At 34.6% G+C, this 22,082-nt stretch overlaps 4 protein-coding genes and 1 non-coding gene across 8 annotated transcripts; 1 reads left to right on the top strand and 4 right to left on the bottom strand.

Annotated features, from left to right (window-relative positions):
- Nucleotides 1-1,764: 1,764 nt before the first annotated feature.
- LOC105177985 (uncharacterized) lies at nt 1,765-5,594 on the top strand. Its single transcript, XM_011101305.3, has 6 exons — nt 1,765-1,925; nt 3,430-3,491; nt 3,856-4,032; nt 4,367-4,465; nt 4,569-4,814; nt 5,116-5,594. The coding sequence occupies exons 2-6, from the start codon at nt 3,435-3,437 to the stop codon at nt 5,413-5,415; spliced, it is 879 nt and encodes a 292-aa protein (XP_011099607.1). The 5' UTR covers nt 1,765-1,925; nt 3,430-3,434; the 3' UTR covers nt 5,416-5,594.
- Nucleotides 5,595-7,302: 1,708 nt separating this feature from the next.
- On the bottom strand, nt 7,303-9,939 carry LOC105177986 (MIP18 family protein (DUF59)). Its single transcript, XM_011101306.3, has 5 exons — nt 9,558-9,939; nt 9,340-9,445; nt 9,006-9,105; nt 8,262-8,307; nt 7,303-7,545 (listed from the first exon to the last, which is right to left on the bottom strand). Exons 1-5 carry the CDS (start codon nt 9,667-9,669, stop codon nt 7,445-7,447), a joined length of 465 nt encoding a protein of 154 aa, XP_011099608.1. The 5' UTR covers nt 9,670-9,939; the 3' UTR covers nt 7,303-7,444.
- Nucleotides 9,940-12,226: 2,287 nt separating this feature from the next.
- Nucleotides 12,227-14,833, bottom strand: LOC105178360 (large ribosomal subunit protein uL6m). 4 transcript variants are annotated; one of them, XM_088884519.1, is made up of 3 exons: nt 14,642-14,833; nt 14,353-14,517; nt 12,227-12,663 (listed from the first exon to the last, which is right to left on the bottom strand). In XM_088884519.1, the coding sequence occupies exons 2-3, from the start codon at nt 14,407-14,409 to the stop codon at nt 12,334-12,336; spliced, it is 387 nt and encodes a 128-aa protein (XP_088740645.1). In that variant the 5' UTR covers nt 14,410-14,517; nt 14,642-14,833; the 3' UTR covers nt 12,227-12,333. The 4 variants fall into 4 exon arrangements, with proteins under 4 accessions (XP_088740645.1, XP_020554619.1, XP_088740647.1 ...); XM_020698960.2 differs by having other exon boundaries at nt 14,353-14,483; XM_088884521.1 differs by lacking the exon at nt 14,642-14,833 and adding an exon at nt 14,013-14,262 and having other exon boundaries at nt 14,353-14,489.
- A 957-nt stretch (nt 14,834-15,790) lies between these two features.
- On the bottom strand, nt 15,791-21,046 carry LOC105177987 (uncharacterized). The gene is made up of 9 exons (XM_011101307.3): nt 20,893-21,046; nt 20,679-20,750; nt 19,543-19,617; nt 18,587-18,670; nt 17,452-17,521; nt 17,287-17,378; nt 16,460-16,501; nt 16,302-16,382; nt 15,791-16,064 (listed from the first exon to the last, which is right to left on the bottom strand). Exons 1-9 carry the CDS (start codon nt 20,953-20,955, stop codon nt 15,993-15,995), a joined length of 651 nt encoding a protein of 216 aa, XP_011099609.1. The 5' UTR covers nt 20,956-21,046; the 3' UTR covers nt 15,791-15,992.
- Nucleotides 21,047-21,937: 891 nt separating this feature from the next.
- Nucleotides 21,938-22,009, bottom strand: TRNAQ-CUG (transfer RNA glutamine (anticodon CUG)). The gene has a single exon. It is a non-coding gene; the product is annotated as a tRNA-Gln (tRNA).
- Between the last annotated feature and the right edge of the window lie 73 nt (nt 22,010-22,082).

The raw sequence follows: 22,082 nt of genomic DNA, 5'->3' as shown, positions 1-22,082 counted from the left end.
TAATTTCTAGCATTTCTTATGTTGTTTTTGATTCACATAAAAAAGAAAAAACGTATTTCAAATGCTAGACGCATTTCTTTATTGATTCAGGTAAGCATGGTAATGGGATCGGGTTAGCCGGGGCCCCGCCCCTAATCTTGCGTGGCAGGTTCCAACCCATGTGACAAATGCCCAAACAGATGGCGTAGGCTATGGTTACGGAGTATTATATTATATATAACTATTATTAAAATATAATAGCACGATTAGTACTGAAAAAACGGTCAACTTTGAGGACTTTGAACAGGAGGAGCCAAATGCGAATCTCAACGAGAAACGCGCTTCATCTACGACCAAAAGCGTCCCCACGGCATCAAGGGATGCTTTTTATTGTTCTAAAAAATTAATCAATATATTTATATATTTATCTTAAATTTTATTATTGAAGTTTTATTTAAATTATTGAACATATTGAATTTCATTTAGATTATTGAATTGTTCTGACATGCTATTTTCTTTTCCTCCCCATCTTTTCCCATGAAAATGGTGTCAATATTTTATTTAATTAAATATATCGTTACTGTCCTAATAGAAAAAAAAATAAAAGAAAACTAACCATCGTGAAAAAAACCACACAAAGTATCACTTTTTATTCAAAGTCGTCGAGATATTGTCTAACTTGATCGCTTGCATGCTTGCTGATGTGTTAGAAATTAAAACTTCTTATAATATGTTGAAAAATATTTGATAAAAGTTTTAGATAACAAGCTTGTAAAATCCAAAAATAATCAATAAGCTCATTAAACCAAAAGGTAAATCTCTTAACTTATTTTTCAAACGTTAATTTTTTTTAATTGTAATCATATTAATGACAAAAATATTATTACTAATGTTTTATGAAATTATAAGAGATTTTAAAGAAACTTAACCAAATGCTCTATCTATCAAATATTATAAATAGATTATTAAAAAAAAACAATACACCTATGGCATAAAATAACAAGTTTTACATTTTCAATAAGTTCTTACTCATAGCATTTTAAAGGTGAATTATGACAAAAATGTACATATCAAAATAGATTGATGCGGATAGTAGATTGAGTACTTTACGGATTTTGTATGATTTGAATTATGAATATATTTTCTCCTTTTGATATAATTTGTAACATGAGCAATCTGTTCTCTACGAATAGATCTAACCTCCTCTCAAGTACAGTAATTCTATGCTAGTTAAGAAAAAACGATCAGGGTCTTGCTTGATTATGAGAAAATATTTAATTTTAAATTTTTTTATCAAACAAGTAATCATTACATTTTGTTTCTTACCTAATAATTTTTAGATACTGAATCAAACCATCATCATTATATTTTTATCCCATATCAATCACATATTAAAAGAAAAAAATGAAATTCCATCTCAACTAGACATATTTCGTTTCATTTTTTCGTTGAAATGATATGAAACGACAAGCAATCACGGATCGGGGACACCGAAAAGCTCCCATCATTCTCAGATGGTTTAATTAAGAAAAAAAAATGACAAGCAATCAGATCTTGAAATAATTAGTTTTCATTATTCATAAATGATAATAATAACCAATTCAAAAATATCTTGTTACAAATACCATATGTTGTATATGTGAAAAATATATTTATTTATTTATATAATAAAAAATACAATATGAATTTATAATACTAAAAAAATGAAATTAAAAGAAACACATGTAGAAACAAACGGGGTAGTTAGACGTCAGGGTGGTGTGCCCGGGCATTTATTTTGGAGCAACTGCTTGCTTCGTTTCAGACTTAGACAAATTAGGACACCTGAAGCGTCAATTCTCAATCCCACTGTACATTTTCATCCTCTCTACAAAAGGACGGAGTCTTGGCTTATAGCTTTCCATCTGCACCTGCCCGTTTGTTTTCCTTTCGTGTCTCTCACTCAGGTTTGAAAATATATATCCACCCCGCATTACTGTTGTCGCTGTAAAGATCTGGCGTTTCTTTCTTTGATTCTTGATGCATGAGTTGTAGATTCTTTATTACTGGATGGCAACAGGAAATAGCGCGATCTTGATTTGATTTACTGGGTTTTCTCGGTTTTTCTGATCCATTGTTTATCTTAGTTCGATATGCTGGAATTTGGATTCAGAGATGCTATGCGCATTTCTGTGCCCAAGAATTCACTGTTTATGATGGTCAAGAATCAAGTTGAAAGCTTTAGCATTTTCCCATGTGATTCAGTTTCTGTGACTGAAAAAATTGATGATTTTTATTCGTTATGCTTGTTTTAGTGTAAAGATTATGTGGAAATTCTAATTCAGATTGAGTTTGGCTAGACGTGAATCAATTATATGGTAAATGCGTGGTTGTTGTTGTATAGTTCCGGGAGAGTGACCAATCACATGCAGTGTATCATACTTGCACTGCGGCTTAACTTTGTTTGGGACCTTTGGGTAAAGAACTTTCCTAACATTATATCATAATGGGCCAATGTCAATAAATGTGTTTACGGTTCCCCATTGAACTTCTATGGAGAGTGAAGTCAAGTTCTTGACTTGGTCTATTAAAGACCATTGCAATGAATAGTTGGAAATTGGCCCATAAGTCTATGTTCAACTGCCATTTTTGTTTTCTTGAGAATGCACACATAGTTTGAACTTTCCCTCTCCTGGACTGAAGTAGAAGAAAGAGTAGAATTGAAACTTTATAGAGTAATATGAAGTTTCTGTCTTTGATTATGAATTTTTCTAGTCTTTCTAAATTGTTAACCTTGGAAGGTTTTTGGACCTCAAATTTGTAGATATCTGGGATAGTGCGAGTTCTTGTACATGTTATTTATGCTGATTTATTCGAACGTTCCGAATGATGTTTAAATGAATTTCCTCTGCTTCTTCATTTTGATCGAGCTTTAGTCATCTAACAGACATGAGATACGTACACAACACAAGGAGTCTAAAGAACATTTTGTCAGTAGCTGACTTTCCTGATCTGTGGATTTTGAAGAATCATAGAGCACCAGATGGTGTATTTCATTGACAATGGCTTGTTGAAAGATTACCCTTACTAGTGCTTAATGAACATGATAGATGACTGAACCATAAAGAATTCTACAACCTAGCGTAGAATGTCTATATAGTGGTATTGACTGATCTTGCTAATAATTTCTTTTTGAAGGGGTTAGCATGGCCCAACAACATTCAGCCCTGCAGATAAACTTGATCCCTGACATAACTCATTTACATATCCTAAATGTTTGTAGCATTTGTGTTTTCCAATCTTTCAGTGAAGTAGTGAGCCGAGTTTTGTATTTGGTGTTGCCTTGTCTTGTGTAATTCTATGGTTTGCTGCGCTGTTTTACTTTCAAGATCAGCTTTAGCAAATGAAACAAGTACTGCCTTTATTTCCTCCTTTTGGCTGATGTTAATAGTTGTCTTGTCGATTTGGCAGTTACCATGTTCAGGAGAAAGCCTCAAAATCAGGAGATCGATACTGCAGAGCGGGATGCAAAGGTAATAACCAGAGGGATAATCCTGTAAAAAGTTGCAAAGAAACATTTCTTGTGAAGCCTGCATGCATGGATTTTTGCCTACTACTAAGTTATTAAATTTTTTTCTGGTTTACTGTTCTAATTGTTGACGTGAGTAGGTTATATATGTCTGCTTTATACTATAATATGATTCTCTCCATCTGGTGTTCAGATGCTAAACCTGGTGTAGTTCCTATTAAAGTGAAAATACCAGAAATGATCATAAACCAGACTGGCGTATTCTTACTCTCTCTCTGCTTTTTTGAGAGAAGAAAATTGATTTTGGCAATTTGAGAAATGTAAAACATTATGTATTGTAGAAAAGAATCTGATATATCTACTCACAGGTTCAACAGCTGAGAGATGCTCTTGGACCACTATCTGGTCGAAGCTTAAAGTTCTGCACTGATGCATGCCTAAGGAGGTATTTAGAAGCTCGAAACTGGAATCTTGGTAAAGCCCAGAAAATGTTGGAGGAGAGTATTAAGTGGAGGTCAGAATACAAGCCAGAAGAAATACGTTGGGTGAGTTTCTACGATGTGGAAAACTAATAAAATTTTCATGTTGATATATGTGTGCATAGCTGTTAGTAGTTTATGTGATTGTTATATTGTCTCTTGGAGAGTTCTTTCCTAATTTTCTGGATAAGGTGGTGAGAGTGGAACCCGTATTGACATCAAAAGGAATTATGATGAGAATGCATTTAAGTTCAATCGTATCAAGAGAGCAAGAGAGGGAGGGAGAAGCTAAAACTGTTTCCCTTCTCAGTTTTCTTTCCTGTAACATCTGCATTGTCTGCACATTATCTGCCATATTTCTCCCTGTAAGACGATCGTGACTTGAATTCTCATGTATCAGCATGAAGTAGCACATGAAGGTGAGACTGGCAAAGTTTCCAAGGCTAATTTTCACGACCGGGAGGGAAGAACCGTCCTTATAATGAGGCCTGGAAAGCAGGTTCATCTTTGATTTTTCTCCTTGTTATGTTTCTCAATAATGGGATTTGTTCTTTCATCTCTCTTTATATTACATCTTATAATCCATACAACCTCTCATACAGAATACCTCATCGCCTGAGGGTAACATCCGTCACCTTGTCTATCTAATGGAGAATGCCATTCTGAACCTGCCTGAAGGGCAAGAGCAAATGTCGTGGCTCATAGACTTCAACGGATGGTCACTCAACACTAACGTTCCCATCAAAACAGCACGAGATATCATCTACATTCTACAGAATCACTATCCAGAGAGACTTGCAATCGTCGTTCTCTACAGCCCGCCAAGAATTTTCGAGGCATTTTGGAAGGTACAACAACCTCTGCCCGCTGCCCATTTCATCTACGAGTAACACCAACATCATTCATCATTTCTCCTTAGATTCTCTTGATTTTATCCTCTATATGCAGTTTTCACTGAAATAAAAATTTTGTTTGCTTTCGTTTCATAAATGACCTCACAAAATGTTCGTGCTTTATCTTGAAGAAAATTATCTTCAAAGCAAAACAATGAACCTTGTGTTTGTAGCATGCATGAATTTTTCAGTTAAAACAACTAAACATCTGCATTGCAGCATCTCTAAAAACCATCTCTGGAATGAAATTCTGCAGGTTGTAAAGTACTTTGTGGACCAGAAAACATTTCAGAAGATAAAGTTTGTGTACCCAAACAACAAAGACAGCTTGGAGATAATGAAATCCTTCTTCGACACTGAGAACCTTCCGAGTGAGTTTGGTGGGAAGGCTACACTGAAATACGACCACGAGGAGTTTTCAAGATTGATGGCTGAGGACGATGTCAAGACTGCAAAGTATTGGGGATTAGATAAAAATGGTAGCTACGAGAGTAATGGGTACTCAAACTCAGAGGTGAAGAGAGAGCCATTGAACCTTGCACCACCTGCAGTTTGAAAGGTTTAATAGATGTATTATAATATTTCCCCACTCTACTGACTGATATGAATGTTAAGTCATCCATATTCATTATTTTACCCAAAAAAGCAGTAATTTGTTTCACTGAGGTGTACTAGGAATGGTTGTTCCAGTTCTTGTTGGAACGCTATTGATAAATGATAAGATAATTACTGAAACTTGCGAATCTTTTGGCCTATGCATGCTGTCTACTTGATTTTCTTTTGCATCATCAAAGGTAGAAACCCGGTATAACAATAATTTGGCTGCATCAACAATGAAATCTGGACTATTCTGATATAAAATAAGGACAAAATGCATAAAACCCCCCTGTGTTTTAAAAAGTCTGCAAAAACAACTCTCTTGTTATGAGAATAGACTAAAAACCCCCTCCTGTTTTGTTTTAGTCAGCAAAAAACCCTCATTCTGTTAGAAACTAACGGGAGGTGAAGAAGACGCGCGTCTGTTGCGTTTGGTAGTGTTTTTCTGCGATTTAAGTTGATATTTAATGACTTTTTGGACCAAAATACCCTTTTATGGGTCTACATAATATGCAAAGGGATTTTTTGCTTGTTTTGTGTCTTCTTTTGCCATTTCTCACCCTAAAAAAAAATAAGTGTTAAATTTTGCCATATTAAATTTAAGTTTAAATTCAAAGAATTTTATATTTGTTATTTGTTAAATCCAAAATTATTTTAATTAATTAAAATATATATTTAATTACAGTAATTATCATTGTAATGTATTCTTAATTAGTTAAAATAATTAATTATTGTAATTATTTAAATATTCTTAATTAATTAAAATATATTTTAATTAATATAATTAAAATTAATTAAAAAAATTTAAAAAAAAAAAAAGAAGAAGAAGAAGTCAGACGGCGAAGCATTCGCGGTGCTCAGCGATCGGAAAACTGAAATGCATGTATAGATTTGACGAAAATCAGTGGGAGGGGGCCCATTCGATTCGCAAGAAGGAGACGAAGCGATTGGTGGTGGTCCACGACCGTGGGTCGCTCCGGTGACGGCGAAAAGCTTCGGTGGTCGTGGTGGTAGCCCATCGTCTATGATTGATGAAATCCCAAATTGTTTTAGGGGAAATGTTCGCCTCATCAAGAGGATTCGAATGATATGTGTGGCGCCCGGTGACTCGCCGTGACGACGCCGGAATTTTAGAGAGAAGATGGCGGTGAAATATTGGGCGTACCTATGGATTTCAAGGGTGCCGTGGTGACGCGTCTAGAGGAATTTCATGACACGAACACTATGGCTGGACCGATCGTACGACGGCGAGTCGAACGGTGGTAGTCGTGACGGCAGCCGCGCCGGCGTTCGGCCGGCCGGTGGCAGCGGCGAATGGGTGGGGGTGGGGTTGTTAGTTTATAATAATAATAATAATAATAATGATAATATATTTTTTTTAATTTTAAATTATTTTTTTAAAATCTAACGGTTGAGATTAATTGATTAGATCTAACGATCAGTATTTGATCAAAGAAGATCCAACGGTCATTAAAATAAGAAATAATATATATTAAGTAAGGGTATAATGGTCATTTTCTAAAAAATTAACGCCGTTAGTTGGATTTAACGGAAAGGGGGTGATTGAGCTGAATTTTACAAAATACAGGTGGGCTTTTAGCCTATTCTCATAACAAGAGGGTTGTTTTTGCAGACTTTTTAAAACACATGGGGGTTTTATGCATTTTGTCCTATAAAATAATCCACACTAGTTGATATTTTAAGAAAATGTCAGCCTTCATAACTTCGTTGAGAAGTACTTAAGTTTGTGATTGGAGTAGAAGAGATCTTCTGGTAGAATCGATTATGACTTCACTGCAGGTAAGATGTCCATCTCTGGAGATTCTTATATCATTATCAATTAGGATTAGCGACAAAACCCGAATAATTTCTCAACATGTAAAATACACATACATACAAGTAGAAGTTAGAACTAAGTCTACTCGCACGGATAAGAACAAAAAGGCGACTGTACAAATTTATTGGGCAGGGTGAAACATGGAAGCTACTCAAAGTTCGCTGGAATAAAGGCACTCGTCTACTAGTTGGCGGAGGTTGGGATTCTCCAATGCTGCAGCCACTCTTTCTTTATCATTTAACTGCTTATTAACTGCAGGAGATAGAAAGAAGACATGTTCTGAATAAGACTGGAGCATTGTATAAAGCTGAATCAAGTCTACGGCTGAATAACAGTCAACTAAGCAGAAGCAATAACAACTTATTCAACAGGCTAATCAGGTCTAAATAAGGCAATCTTGTGGGCACCCTCTACTTTTCGCTCTCGTAAAAAGTTTGGTTGCATATAGCTTAGAATTTGATTGTGAAACCAAGCATGTCATGGATGCATTAAAGTGGGTGTCCATGCCCCGACTCATAACCCTGAATGACTGCATATATACATAATATCCAACCGACTTTCCACACAATCCTGGGCCAAAAGAAAATCGATCATTTTTAAGTTGAGAAAGGTGATGATCCCTGAGGGAGCAAGCTAGCTTCAGAACACATTTTATGTGTTTCTACACTCATAGAGACATGCAAATGTATAAAACAAGAGAGACATCTTTTTATATATTTGTGGACATGCACGTCCCGCTTCAAATGTATTAAGTAGGGTATTATCCTCAAGATATACACAAAGTCAATTACCAAACATTCTAACTAGATAAGCCAACGCCGTTCTCGAACTTTCTGTATGAGCAGGTTTTTTGTTATTTAATTGCATTCTTTTGAGCTGTTTGCAGATGCTAATATGCTGTTCTATGGAAGAGAACAGGATAAGCAACAGTAATAAATGGATAGAATAATTTTTGAGGACTTGTTCACCTGATTCCTCGTTTGCATGCGATCCAGGAGCCACTTTAATGTCGACCTGTAAAATCACATTCGTTAACCAATAAGCTTAACATAGATACAGTTACAACCACATAGAAGTTCATATTCATTAAACCAACAACACCAAATAAAAAGAAAAATCACATCGCCACATAAAACCAACAAGGCCTTCTCAAACTTTGCCAACACCTGGACAGTTCTGTCTACAATGAGGTTGGAAGAGGTACAAACAGCACAACACTTATATCTTACGTTCTTTAATTAATAGACAACTGAGGAAGAGAATGAAACTAAACTACAGCAAGCAAGTATGACTGAGAGCTTTTTGTCCTTGATTCATGATACCATCGCTTTCCATATCTGAGATCTAACAATCAGGAATAGACAATTTACAAAGGACCTTCTTGGCAAACTGTAGGCTCCATCCAGGGATAAACAAAATTTGTCTAAACGAACTTCAGTCGCTGACGCCAATTAAGTCCATACCTCTTATTAGTCCTCCTCCTCCCCCCCCCCCCCCACAAAAAAAAAAAAAAAAAAAAAGTAGACATCAGTTTTCCATTGCAAAGACTCCACAGAAAGACTGTAATAAAGTTGGACAGACGTAAAAATAAATAGAACAATAGTGATGAACAAGGTAAATAAATGCACTTCATCAACTAGATCACAAATTCTCAAGGAACTATGACGATCAATAAAATAAAACCCCATCTGCTCACATCTACAAAAACTAACCTTGAAATGTGGAGGAAAACAATCCTTCAGTTTCTCTCTTAAGCACAAACCAATCACTGTTGCCATGCTGCAATGCTGGATAGTCGGGGTAAATGTTATCCTACAAATCATTAGAAATTAATTACACAGCAAATCTGTACGCCCAAATCCACTAAAAATTCTCAGTCCCGCCTAATTATACAGCCCAAATCATAATTGATGAAGCAAAAAAGTGTACATCAAGCACAAACCACTCAGCGAAAAACAATCAAGAAGCAACCATCGGCTATAATTATCAAAGAATTGAAATAGATAGTAACCATCAGCAAGAACAAAATGAGGCAAAAAAACTCACAGAATACGGCCAAGCTTCTCATCAACAGTAATAGACTCCTCAGAGAGGACGCTCAGCTGCTCCAGAGAATACGGGTGCTCCGGATCTCTTATATCCCTCACATAATGTACCCATTAACAGTCAAAGATCACAAATTCGACCCGACCCATTTCAAGAAAACCCAAACAGAGCTAATTGAAAGCTTCAACTAGGTAAAATTCAAAGGAGAAAAAGGATATCATAAATTTCGAGGGGATCGACGGCGTCTTCGGCGTGGGAATCGTCGTTGCGGGCGACCCTTTCCTTCTTAGCGTGGACCACAGGGTTGGCGTTGATCAGACCCAGAGTCATCTCTCCCTCTCAGCTCGGCAAAAGTTCGAACAGCTAAAGCGCTAATGAAATTGTCTTTTACTTTTTTCCCCACTAATCACGGAATAGTCAGCAAATATGCGAATTGAGAGAAAGTGTTGGAATAGAGACACACAATATTGATGATTATAATATTCAGACAGATTCCACATAATAGCAACAAAACCCATTTCCGTGATTGAAATCTATGGGATTTCTCACTATGCCTCCGCACACAGATACAGTTCACTCACTCAGCAGTATCTATAGCCGCCACTTTTGTGTAATGCAACATTTGGTCCCAAAATCTTGAACTTGAGACCATATGTTGCATTGCACATTAGTAATGTGTAAGCGGATTCTGTGAATAAAAGCTTAATTGATTCGATTGTAAGTAAAATGGACATATTTAGGTGGATTCGTACGAAATATTTCTGCGTTGATTGATTTCAATACGAGAGGAGGACAATTATAGTTAAAAAGAAAAAATATTAGTAGTTATTGCCCTCCATGAATATAAATGTGTATTTAAGATTATAATATTTATTACAGATAATTATATTTATACACCTTACACAAACCATTCATGCCTTTTCAAAAATTATAAAAATCATCTCTAGTAGTCTTTAATATTCAAAAATATCCTTATTGACTAGGTCAACTTTTAAAATAATTTTTCAAGAACAGAAATGCCCCTAGGGGTGTTTATGTAATTATTAAAAGGTAAAAATGTGTCAAAGTAATATTTATGAAAATGAGTTATATGATCCAATATATTTTTTTATTATTTATACCAATTTTTAATTTAAATATAAATTATTATATTAACTTTCTTTTATTGAATTTTAATATAAAATTGCACCTTTTAGTAATTAAAATATTAAATTATTTAATTAATATATATTATTTCTTAGTAAAATTTAATTATAAATAAAAATAGAGGATAACTATTTTTTTAATTTTAATAATTTCAAATAATTTATAAAAGTGCGATAAGTTTTAATTTAAAATTATCTATTAATTAATTTTATTTATATATTAATTAAATAATTTAATATTTTAATTATTAAAAGGTGCAATTTATATAGATTCAATTAAAAAATAATAATAAAATATTTTAAACTTAAATTAAAATTGGTATAAATAATAAACTAATATATAGGGTCGTAGTATCCATCTTCATAAATATTACTTTAACACCCCATCTTGTGTAAAAAGACAATAAAATAAGGGGTATAAATATAATTCTCCCTATTTATTAATGTATTTTGTATTTATAGTTAGGTGAGGAAATTACAAACTTTTGATCTTGATGATTGAGTAGAAATACAAATTTTCTGATTTTTGAAGGGTACTCTTTCATAAACCATTTGTGTTTTGTTGAAATTGCGTATTGCTGGAAGCTTAGAGCACCCACCATGGTTGGCTGGAATGGGTTTTTTGGCAATTCCGACAAAAGAAAGGGGGTCTTAAGCAATTAATCAATTGTTTACAATATTTGATTAATTAATATAGTACTTTTTAGCTCTCATAATAATGTGTAATTCATATTTGTAAGGCAATGATATATTTACTGGAAGGAGTTAATACAAATGTAGGGATTCACTTTCTTGCAATACTAAGGGTTTGTTTGGTTGAGCCAGAGGAGAAAGGAAAAGTGAAAAAGCAAGTGGAAAGATTAATTCTTTTTATTTAAATTATTTGGTATGATTGAAAAGTATGTAAATTTTAAATACTTTCATTTATTTGAGAATTTTATTGATTAACCATTTTTATGTATTTTGTATTAAAAAATAAATAAATTAATATTATACCTAACATAATTTTTAAGTTACTAAAAATTATTAATAAAAATATTCATCCAACAAGAATAAGAATATTTTTATATAGTTATCTTGCTTCAAAGATTTTGTACGAGTGTTATTAGAGGAAAAATAAAAAATGAAATGAAAATAATTATATGAATGAATAATTAAGCAAATAAAAATAAAATACGTATCTTTCTTTATCATTTTGCCTTATACTTCTATTTTTTTTTAATTTTGGAGTGCTTTAATACACATCCAATTTTACTTCCTCTCCGCCTATTCTCCCTAACAAATAAACAAACAATTTCTTATCCATCACTTTTTACTTCTACCTTTCTTATACACCCATTTTTCATCCCAAAAAATCAAGCCTAAGGTAAGATGAGTGGCTATAGTAATGGGACTGACCTAGGGACGGTGTATGCTGCATTTTTGGTTCGGTTACTCCGATTTGTACTAGAGTCTACACAGAAAGAATAGGAGAGTGATACGCTGGGTACTCTGTGAGCAAGAACTAGGTGAGAAGAAAAGACTAGAGACATCATCAACGTTACCGCATAAACTCACCTGTCGACCACCTTCTCAATGGCTAATGAGAAGTGAAATTGACAAGAAAGCGGCAACGGCAGATGTCTACAATGTGTCCCTTTGCATTCCATCACTTTGTATTGTGGGATGTAGGTACCAGACTAAATATATCAATTCATGCAGACTGGGTTATTAGATATGACAAAAAACCACAGGACAATCTCTTGAGAATGGAATCAAATGCTAAATCACACAAATATTGGGTGTCTGCGGCAAAGCATGTTCACATTTAAGGGCAATTTGTCTGCTGTATTAATGAAGATCTGCTCTTTTACTTTGATCTCTTTCCCTCCTTTTTCTTTATAACTTCATCAATGTACATGATGCCTTTGCCTTTATAAACTTCAGGAGGCTTACAACTACGGACAGCAGCAGCAAATTGATGCACCCTCCCCTTGTCAATTCCAGTGCAGCATACGACATTGTTTTTGAAGCAAAACACACGCACTGCTGGAGGTACAGTCAGCTCAACTTCATGGCTATAACCAAGTTTGAGGTACAGGAGTCGCCCTTCAGCTTCTGCTCTAGCTTTGAAACCAACTCCAACAATCTTAAGAAAGCGAAAGAATTTGGCTTCCATCATAAGAAGAATATCGATCCCCTTAAATCAGGCAGGAATACAACCGAGTCAACAGTATGTACTAAAGAAGATAAGTTCAGAAAGACATTTAGACGATATTTTAATTGCTGCAATAACAGGAGGTAAGAGAGCACAAGGACTGTGTCTTAACAAGATTTACTTCATTTGGATGAAGTACAGTTTAATGATACGCTGGTGCATAAAATAAGATAACAGACTACCAACATTCATTTTTCATAGTCAGGTGAAACCTGGAAAACAAGTAGTAGAATAATGATATCTCTGACACGGATAAAAGGCAGCACTGAAGTTCAGATATTTCCTAAAGTCACTCTTGATTTTTGTTGATGTTTGTTTAGAACTTATATCTGGAATTTGATGACCAAATCATTGCTTTATTCGCAAGAGATACTACAAACAAAGAAAGTCAGGAAGATGCTGAAAATATGCATGCAATAGGTGTCAAGACCTATAGATTGAAAATCTCAATTTTACATTCTCAGAACGGTACAAAAGGTGGGAAACAAGAATTTCATGGAACAGTAGTGTCAGTTACCATAACTATCTACGAATCTACGGTAATCAACCTGATCGAATAACAGTTGTTAAATACTCAAGGCACATTAAGCCGTGAAGGTGCCTTTGGCACTTGGACACAAGACAAGCAGATGCCTCATCTAGTACCAATACTATTACAATTCTCAACATATAAATCATAATAATAAAATTAAGACACTAACTTAGTCTATAGACAAGTTCAACATATAGAGAGCGAGAGAGTGACTTCTAATCAATCTCAGCTACCTTTCAATTTCTGAAGTTCTAGAAATTTCAAGTTTAATTTTAGTAAATAACTTAATTGAAAACTATAATGAATTTCATATTCTTAATAAGCGAAAGATTTAATCAATTTCAGCAAAACAATATTACAGGAAGTAGTGGGTGCCTGCAGTCCAAGCTTTTTTGTTTCCCTTTCCATTTACTAAGTCAAAAATCACAACACTTTTCTGTGAGTAAGGCATGCCGTGAACAAAGCTTGATCCTTAACTTAAAAGTTCAAGACACAGATATGGCTGCAAGCCTGCAACCCCATGACACTCTGCATCTTGAACTCAAAGGAGTACGAGGGTTCAACCTTCCTGTGCCTGGCGCCTAAGCCAACACTCAGTGAAGCCTTTAGTAACAATGGAAGATATGACTAGGTAAAGGTAACAGATAACAAACAGAACAACATCTTATTTCCTTCAAAACTACTGCATAAAGAAGAGCCAACTTCTCTTTGTACCATTAAGCACGTCATAAATACATAACAGAAAAGAATCAAATTCATGGCTATCGAAGCATACACAGTTAGCTCAATTTTGGCCTACCTGCTATCAACCGGACAGGTAAGGTCCGTAAGGAGCAAACTGGAAGAGGTAAATTTGAGTAGTATGGAGTTAATTACAGCTGACTTGAAAAAGGAATGAAGTGAGATTTCTAAACTCTGTCAAATGAGAATTTAGTGATTATGTGATTGGTTGAGATGTGACCACTATCAATAGCCAAACACACAAACCAACTACTAATGCTTTGCAATAAAACCATCAAAATCTTTTTTCCCTTTTCTTGCCTCCATCTCTGCAGGAGAAACACAACATTCAAGCATTGCTCAGCCTCCTTTAGGAGGCCAAAAAGAAAGAAACAAAAAACAAACGAAAAAATCATTACCAAGAAAAGAAAAGTTAAGCACAAATTCCAAACGCCTCCTTCTAAATGAATCGGCATAACATGTCAAACACGCATTTCGTCAAACATTTTCGTCACATGTCATTTTCCAACAAGCTCGCCACCCAGGGCAACTGGACCAAACCAAGAAATGTAACAGCCACAGTTCTGGCGATAATACCAGAGTTGATTGACAGAAAGAAGTAAGAACAGAAAGAACACAACAGGAGAAATTTCAAATTTGCATCGACCGAGAACTGAAAGAGGCGTAAGATTGTAGTAGTATATTTACCAAGATTTGCACCCAACAATTCACTTCAGCCTGGCGAAATTACAGTACTGAGGAGGAGACTTAGCTCAGGGTGAAAACTCTACCAGTCCCCAGTGAACTCAGGTTCGTCCTTCGATGGAACTATGGAACAATTGGGTCGGGCGCCCAGCACTGTAGCATCCGATTGTTATTGGGCTTTCAACTTTTGTGTTCTCTTTGCTCCAAATTTATCTATTTATCTTAGTTAACAATAAGAAGTTCAAAAAATAAACTTCATTCTAAATAAATTATTTGCCCAAAAAAATGATATCTCAACTTAAAATAGTACTAATGACATTTACTTCTATGAAAAATATTATGAAATAACATCAGATTTTAATAATATTTTTAACTATACTCTCTCGTTTGATTGAATATAATTAAGGGATAATTATATCACCGTTTTACGAGATTTTGTATAATTATACGTAGACTTTCTATAGTTTGAAAAATTATATTTAGTACTCATGAAATTTATTTTTATTTAATAAATAAAAACTTTCGTTAGTCAAAATTCAATAATTTGGTGATATTAACACAAAACCTAGATGAAAATTCATGTTTATTTTCGATTGACTTATTGTAGGTCAAATAAATCTTTTTATAATCAAACTACCCTTATACATCTTCATATGTTAATGCATGTGAAGAGATATATCTTCACCTTTATAAAATTAATTTAGTCAGGAAAAAATTATTTAACTTATAATAAATTAGTAATAAATCAATTAAAGGTAATTATCAATTTTCATTTAGGTATTCTGTTGATATCAATAAATTCAGTAAATTTTAAGTAACGGAGAAATCTATTTGTTAGTTAGAAACAAACATAAGGAGTATTAAATTCAATTTTTCGAATCATAAAATTTTACGTATTACTACACCAGAGCTCAATGGAGGACGGTATTATTATCTGTATAATTAATTAATTGTTCCACAAGAGCGTCTACTCGAGTTATGATTTTCTGAAAAAGTTGGGACAGGTAGTTGAAAATTCAGTTACGTCTGGGCTGGAGAAAATAAAATGAGATCTTTCACGCCTGTTTGTCAATGTAATGTACTCATGATATGATCAGGTTGTGTATAATTGTTGTTGGTTGGAGTGAGCTAAGATTCAGTGGCACTCACTAATTCTTGTAAATGAAGGCTTTCATAAACTTGAAGCAATTGTATTTGTTGCGGCTCGCCAGTTTCTGTTTCTAACAACTATCTTCACATTCGACAAGCCATATAGCCATAGCCATAGGGAATATGTTGAGTTGGAACGAGTAGTAATTTGCTCAACACAACCAAAAGACTAGTTACAAACTAAGATATAAAGAATCTTGAATTTCTATAGAGCTTCCTGAATGAGTTTCTCTGTGAGAGTTTTTGAGAGCCCCATTACACAATCAGCAGTTCCGATCTGAAAAAACATTACAGTGAAGAAGACAGAACCACGAGTCATTTAGGTACTCGAAATATGGATGACTACCACTACCCCAGGAAGAGATCTTTGTGGAGTTACTGTCCATACGAGAGACTGACGTTATACCCATAATCCCAAACAAGTACTGAATAACAGTTGCTTTTCATTCTGTGATTCCCACATTCAGTTTTATCTGACTCTATATAGAGAGTGAGAGAGGGAGAGAGAACTAACCACAGTGTCTACCAATGGCCATGTCAGTGGATGTTCAAGCATCAACCCTCCAGCAACGTTAAAGATTATTCCCTCCTCAATCTAAGCAATCATGAAAGGGTTACAGCTTAGGCCTGTAAAATAAAATAAGCACTTCTTCCTTTTTTTCAAGTGATTACCAGGCTATCAATGACTTCGTCTGGTATGTCTAGGAAATAAACCTGCAAAATAAGTACAACCTAAAATTAGTTTTTCAGGTTCAACCATAGAAGTTGGAACGGCTCCAATTACTTATTCAGTGGGTTGAAGTGAACATTTGTAACATGAAATCACAGAAATGGATGCCACATGCACGCCACATGAGTTTGAATAGTCTTTTCTTATGGTTAATACTTTAGATGCTTCTCTTAGATGTAAGTCTGTCAACCAGCCATATCACTCGAAAGATGTTAAATTGTTAATTATTCTGAATCTGATGTTAGTCATTGCCAAGTTACACATTGTTCAGGAGTCTTTCTTAATCCCATCCCCCCATGCTTAGTTTTTCTTGCATAAGATAATCAGCAAATGAAGATTAAATAACACGGTGCCCAAAGGGGGGAAAAAAGTACAGAAATCTAGAACAACATAAACCTGGTATAAAACCTTATATCTCCCCACCCTACCACACATGTATAAACGGACAAAGAGTGGGCAAAGAAATAAGTCAGGAGAAGCAGGTCTTGCCTCAGATAGGTGCTAGATTCAGAAGACACAAAGGAATAACATCTCCCACAGCTCCCCGTAAAATCAGATACTTTTCCTCTCACTAAATTACGTAGAAACCTCCCTCCATACTCCATAGGGACCAAAAAAGTAGAGGACAATTAGTAATGTGGATACATTTTTTAAGAAAAATATCAGTTATCAATTCAGTACCAGTTTTATACTCAATGCAGTAAATATGATTTATTATCCCCTTTTATATTGAGGGAAAAGATTGTATGGAATAGAATTAAAGAAGTACCTCTGCACTCTCCCATCCTCCTTTCCTACTACCTGTCACCAGATTGGTTACAAGTACTGAACCCACAACTTGGGCAGAACCACCAGAATAGTCTGTAAAACATTGTGGCAGCATTGGCTAATTCGTAAGGCAGGAAGCACTGGTACAAAATTTAATAAAGCAAACCTCTGATAAACTGGCGTGCTTCCTCCTCGCTTGATGGCTTTTCTCTAATAGTCCCTTGATACACCACCACCTCAATACCAATTAGATGCAGGTAAGACTTAACTTCAAATAATCTATTTCCAACCAAGAGAAAACCATCAGAATGGAGAAACCACTATAATATTACTGGCCCTGTCTTATTCAGTAGTTTTCGCAACATTGAACAAGAAGAAAAAAGATACAGAAAAAAAATGCTGGGAACATGCAGATTCAGATGGAATCGACCATCAAACTAAGTCCAAAGTTGGAAATTAAAAAAGAGAGAATTATTGCATTGACGTATACCTTCCAATACTGTCACACCGTTTGACATAAAGTTATTGAAGAAACAAGTTCATGCAGTGCTCAGAGTATAAAATCAGGAGACAGAAAGAAACCAGAAAAATAAAGTTGGTTTTGTAAACTTAAACTTACCTTGAACATAATTTTGATGCTCATTCTTGTGAGTGAAGTCTTAGAGATTCATGGAAGTACACCATATAAATCACCAGATACTTATAGCACTTACATGCAGTCAAATGTAAGCTGATCGGATTATATGATCTTGCTTTTAGTTAGTCAAGTATCATCTCTGAAGAACTATTTGCATGCCTATAGCCCACTTGTAAACGTTGTCCACTGACTTATTTTCCTGTCCTCTACCAAAACCAGCAGAATGATCCTCCATTCAGAATCACTAGTCTTGCCAGTCTTGCACTTTCATATATGAGACTATATCTTGAGCATAACTGAGATTGAGAAAATTGAACTGATCCTAAATCTTAGGCGACTCTTTGGAGTCCTTAATGGAGATTTCAATGCAGCAACTTAGAATGAATTGGTATCTTGTAGTTCCTTTCTTTTTATTTTCCTTACCAGATAGATGACCAGTATATGCAATGTATTATCCAAACCAAATTCTGATCTACCCTTAATATGATCTTGATGCCACAGAAACAAAATAACAGTATAGAACCTTGTTTAGCATTGATTAAAATCAATAAACTTTCTCAAGCCCTTGCACGATGCCTTATAATTCAGAAACATTTTGCAGACAGGATACACAAATTAATATAAATCAAAGGACAGATAATGAGAAAGGAACATATAAGCATACTGTATCTGCAGTAATTAGCAGTGTAGGGCGCGATATTTCCTCCAGTTGGTAACTACTCTGGAGCCTCGTCACAATAGCATCAGCCTAAGAAGTAAAAATTTGAAAGAATCATTTGATTGCAGCACCGCATAACATATATGAAACTGGTTCACGGTTAGCTTGAGGATGTCAATGTTATATTTTTATCAGTGTCCCATGAAAGAGAAATGCTCAAAGAGATCCCTTCCATTACCCTAAACTGCTTGATATTTGCAACTTCCCTCCCAAATGTGGTTTTGCTGTCTATTGTAAATAGCATGAAATGCAAAGCAAATCAAGCTCTAAAAGCCAGATCCAACTCTGAAGTTGAACAATCTTGATTTGAATGGCATAGGTACTAGTTGCTTTTAAAGTTCATAAGAAAAATGTATTCCTTAAGGTACTATATGTCCTTTTGGATTGATAATTTCTAACAAAAATTTTAGTATTTGATATTGATTGGCAATAGATCTGATACATGTTGATTGGCAATAGATCTATAGTTTAACCAAAAGTTTCAGGATATGATAATGACTGCTGAGAGAACTTTGTCTTTCACATGAATTTTAGATCTCCCTTATTAAACATACTATCTTAGTTATCTAATATTATATCATTTTCATATTTAACTCAAATTCATAAACAAATATACCATCACAAAGAATAGTTCAAGCTGCCTAAGTACAAGTTTGGTTTCAAAGTAACAGATATAGAGGGATTTCTCATAGAAAACTGGTCATTTCATCAATCAATGTGTAGCTTTTGCAGGTGTGATAAATAAATATTCCTAAACAAAGATATGTACAAGAAGTATTTAGAATTCCTATAGGCAAATTATGAGTAAAGATTAAAAAAAAGCATCACATAGTAGTTGAGAATTAAACAAAGACTCAAACTGCAAAACTGAAGTTTATAGGTCATATACTAAATCCAATTACCTTTGCCTCAGCTAGGGCCATAACAAGGTCCTCTGGCTTTTCCTTTCTGATACTTTTTTCATCTATATCTGCAGTCTAAAGGCCAAACCACTTGAAAACTTAGGTTGAATATGAACAGTGAAAGTGCCAAACTATTCTAATAAAATTGATTGAGTCACGTATATCCATATTTGATCTTGTCCTACCATTCACATGATAGTACAAGATCATTTTTCAAGAAGTTTCTTTTCTGTGCTCCCTCCAACGCTCTAAACATCAAACTTCAAATTTTGAAAATCAAATTAGATTTTCATCTGAGATACTAACATGCAATTCAAAAATTGAAATTCCTACAAGCAAATCATATTTATCAAGAGTTATGATTTTTATGCAGTATGGAAATTATTTGGGATTACATTGAGATTTCAAAATAAGTACGTAATGTTGGAGGAAAGAAGGGTATTTCCGCAACAACAAAGAAGATATTTTAAACTTCTTAATTTCACGAAGTCCACCTTGCTAATTATAGCAGTTCCACCTTGACTAAGGATATTTACACAACACCTTACATTTGATTGAAGCTCTTAGATGCAAATGGAGTGCATGTAATAGTGGTATGAGTAACTCTTCAAGAAGAACTGATAGAGGATTTGTCTGAATACAGTGGATATGGGACAGATCATTTAAATTCAATTTTTGCAAATTGTTTATATAATTTTATAAAACAATGTTGATAGATTGGCTTGCTGGACTTGGAAGTTAATTGAGTTGTGTGGAAATAGAACAAATAAAGTATGTATCATACCATGATTTTATTGAAACGTTAAAATTCTTAGTGTAAAAAAATGTCTTTAAGAATGTGTTTGCTTTACATCTGCATTGATGAACTCCAACCCAAGTATACGGAATGTAAGATCACAGCAATTTGAATTTTCTCTTGCATACAAGCTAACGAATTGGAGTAGGACAGACGTAGTTGTTTGTTTAAAACTAAAGACCTTACTACTATATGCAAGAACAAACATTAATGCGTAATAGGCTAGACTAGCAAACACTTGGGGGATAAATCGAAAACACAATTAGGCAACTCATACCACTTGCTAGCAGTTTTCACGAGAATCAACATGGAAAAAATTCGTGCGCACTAAGGACCGTACCATGATGGTGAACTCGTAGCCCATCTCATCTAGAATCTCTCGACGCGCCATCGAAGATGAACCCAATATTATCTTCCGAAATGCAGAAAACAGCGACCAAAAAAGAAAAAAGAAAAAGAAAAAGAAAAACACGAAAGAGTTAACGAAAATCTCTCAACGCGCCATTGAACATACCATAGCTCTATTTAACACAGAATTTTGGTGAGGGAAAAACCTCAAAGGTCTGGTTCTTGGGAGCAACTCCGCGGCCAGCCTCCATCTCCTCCGGCGTCTTCATGGTTAGCTTTGAAGATAAGCAGAGACGAGGGTGCGGGAAATGAGAAAAATGCCGCCAAGAATGAATCAATGGCTCTAATTCATTTTTATCATGCAAGAGGGATTAAGAAATATCCTTTTGCCTTTTAGCCCCCGGGTTTGTAAACAATCCCATTTTAGCCCCCTAGGGACAATGTAACTTCTTACAGAAAAAGATGATTATGTTGTTTTAGCAATATAATTTACCAAAGAACACCTCGAACAATTTCTCAGTCGCCTTTTAGAAAATGGAAGACCAAAACTTGAATTCTCGGAGAAAAATCAAGCAGAAAAGAAGAGAGAATATCAAGTGATTTCAGGCTGCAACATCACCTAAAACCAAAACAGAAACCACTCAATTTAATAACAATTTCAAGTTTGAAAAATATTTTTAATGCAAAAAAATATACACTGAGACACGAACACCTGGAGCCAAGACAAGGGGGTAGCAACGCATGTGTAGAGCAACCCCATCCATGTTCACTCTAGTTCCATGGCGCTTTAGACATCCATCCAACCTTAAACTCAATTTTTAGATATTTATTTAACTAATAAATAAATAAGAATTAGTGTAAAAACACCCACCCCAAATCTACTATATATATATATCAATATCCAGAATTCTCCCATCACATTCCTATGTGGAATATACCATTACCTCCTTTTCCAATCCATATAATTTATGGATTCACCTTTGTTATTTATATTTTGGATTAATTGTTGTTACAAATTAGCAATATTAACATGTCAATTATAATGAATTATTTGCATAATTTTCTCTTAAATAATTAACTATAACTCATGAAAAGCAATCCCTTTGAGTATATATATATATATATATATATATTATATTGAAATTCGCAAAAACCCATCTAACCATTTATAATATATTCATTAAAAACAAAAAAAGCTACCACGTGAGGCTGAGAGTGAGCCTGAAAAAGAGATTTAAAAATAAGTAACGAAGGTCCCACCGAGATTTGAACTCGGGTTACTGGATTCAGAGTCCAATGTCCTGACCACTAGACCATGGGACCAACTTGTTGATTATCACTGCATAGGACTTTCATATTCTATGATTTCTTAATGTGTAATAAAAAAAACATAAAT

The sequence above is a fragment of the Sesamum indicum genome, linkage group LG9 (assembly GCF_026168435.1).
Source record: "Sesamum indicum cultivar Baizhima isolate 11 linkage group LG9, ASM2616843v1, whole genome shotgun sequence".
NCBI classification, from domain to species: domain Eukaryota; kingdom Viridiplantae; phylum Streptophyta; class Magnoliopsida; order Lamiales; family Pedaliaceae; genus Sesamum; species Sesamum indicum.
The sequence above is the reverse complement of the archived record's forward strand: the minus strand, read 5'-3'. Positions and strand labels throughout refer to the sequence as shown.

Excerpts from the sequence above, each read along its gene's own strand:
- LOC105177986 (XM_011101306.3), bottom strand. The coding sequence starts at position 9,669 with ATGACTCTGGGTCTGATCAACGCCAACCCTGTGGTCCACGCTAAGAAG. Across the intron at positions 9,446-9,557 it reads CGATCCCCTCGAAATTTATG|ATTATGTGAGGGATATAAGA; the intron begins ATATCCTTTTTC and ends GTTAATGGGTAC. Across the intron at positions 9,106-9,339 it reads GAGAAGCTTGGCCGTATTCT|GATAACATTTACCCCGACTA; the intron begins GTGAGTTTTTTT and ends AATGATTTGTAG.
- LOC105177985 (XM_011101305.3), top strand. The coding sequence starts at position 3,435 with ATGTTCAGGAGAAAGCCTCAAAATCAGGAGATCGATACTGCAGAGCGG. Across the intron at positions 4,033-4,366 it reads AGCCAGAAGAAATACGTTGG|CATGAAGTAGCACATGAAGG; the intron begins GTGAGTTTCTAC and ends CTCATGTATCAG. Across the intron at positions 4,815-5,115 it reads TTTTCGAGGCATTTTGGAAG|GTTGTAAAGTACTTTGTGGA; the intron begins GTACAACAACCT and ends GAAATTCTGCAG.
- LOC105178360 (XM_088884519.1), bottom strand. The coding sequence starts at position 14,409 with ATGCCGATTCATTTAGAAGGAGGCGTTTGGAATTTGTGCTTAACTTTT. Across the intron at positions 12,664-14,352 it reads GCTTAACTTTTCTTTTCTTG|GGGATCGATATTCTTCTTAT; the intron begins GTAATGATTTTT and ends GCCTGATTTAAG.
- LOC105177987 (XM_011101307.3), bottom strand. The coding sequence starts at position 20,955 with ATGAAGACGCCGGAGGAGATGGAGGCTGGCCGCGGAGTTGCTCCCAAG. Across the intron at positions 20,751-20,892 it reads CCAAGAACCAGACCTTTGAG|ATAATATTGGGTTCATCTTC; the intron begins GTTTTTCCCTCA and ends GCATTTCGGAAG. Across the intron at positions 17,522-18,586 it reads TGCTAATTACTGCAGATACA|GTGGTGGTGTATCAAGGGAC; the intron begins GTATGCTTATAT and ends ATTGGTATTGAG.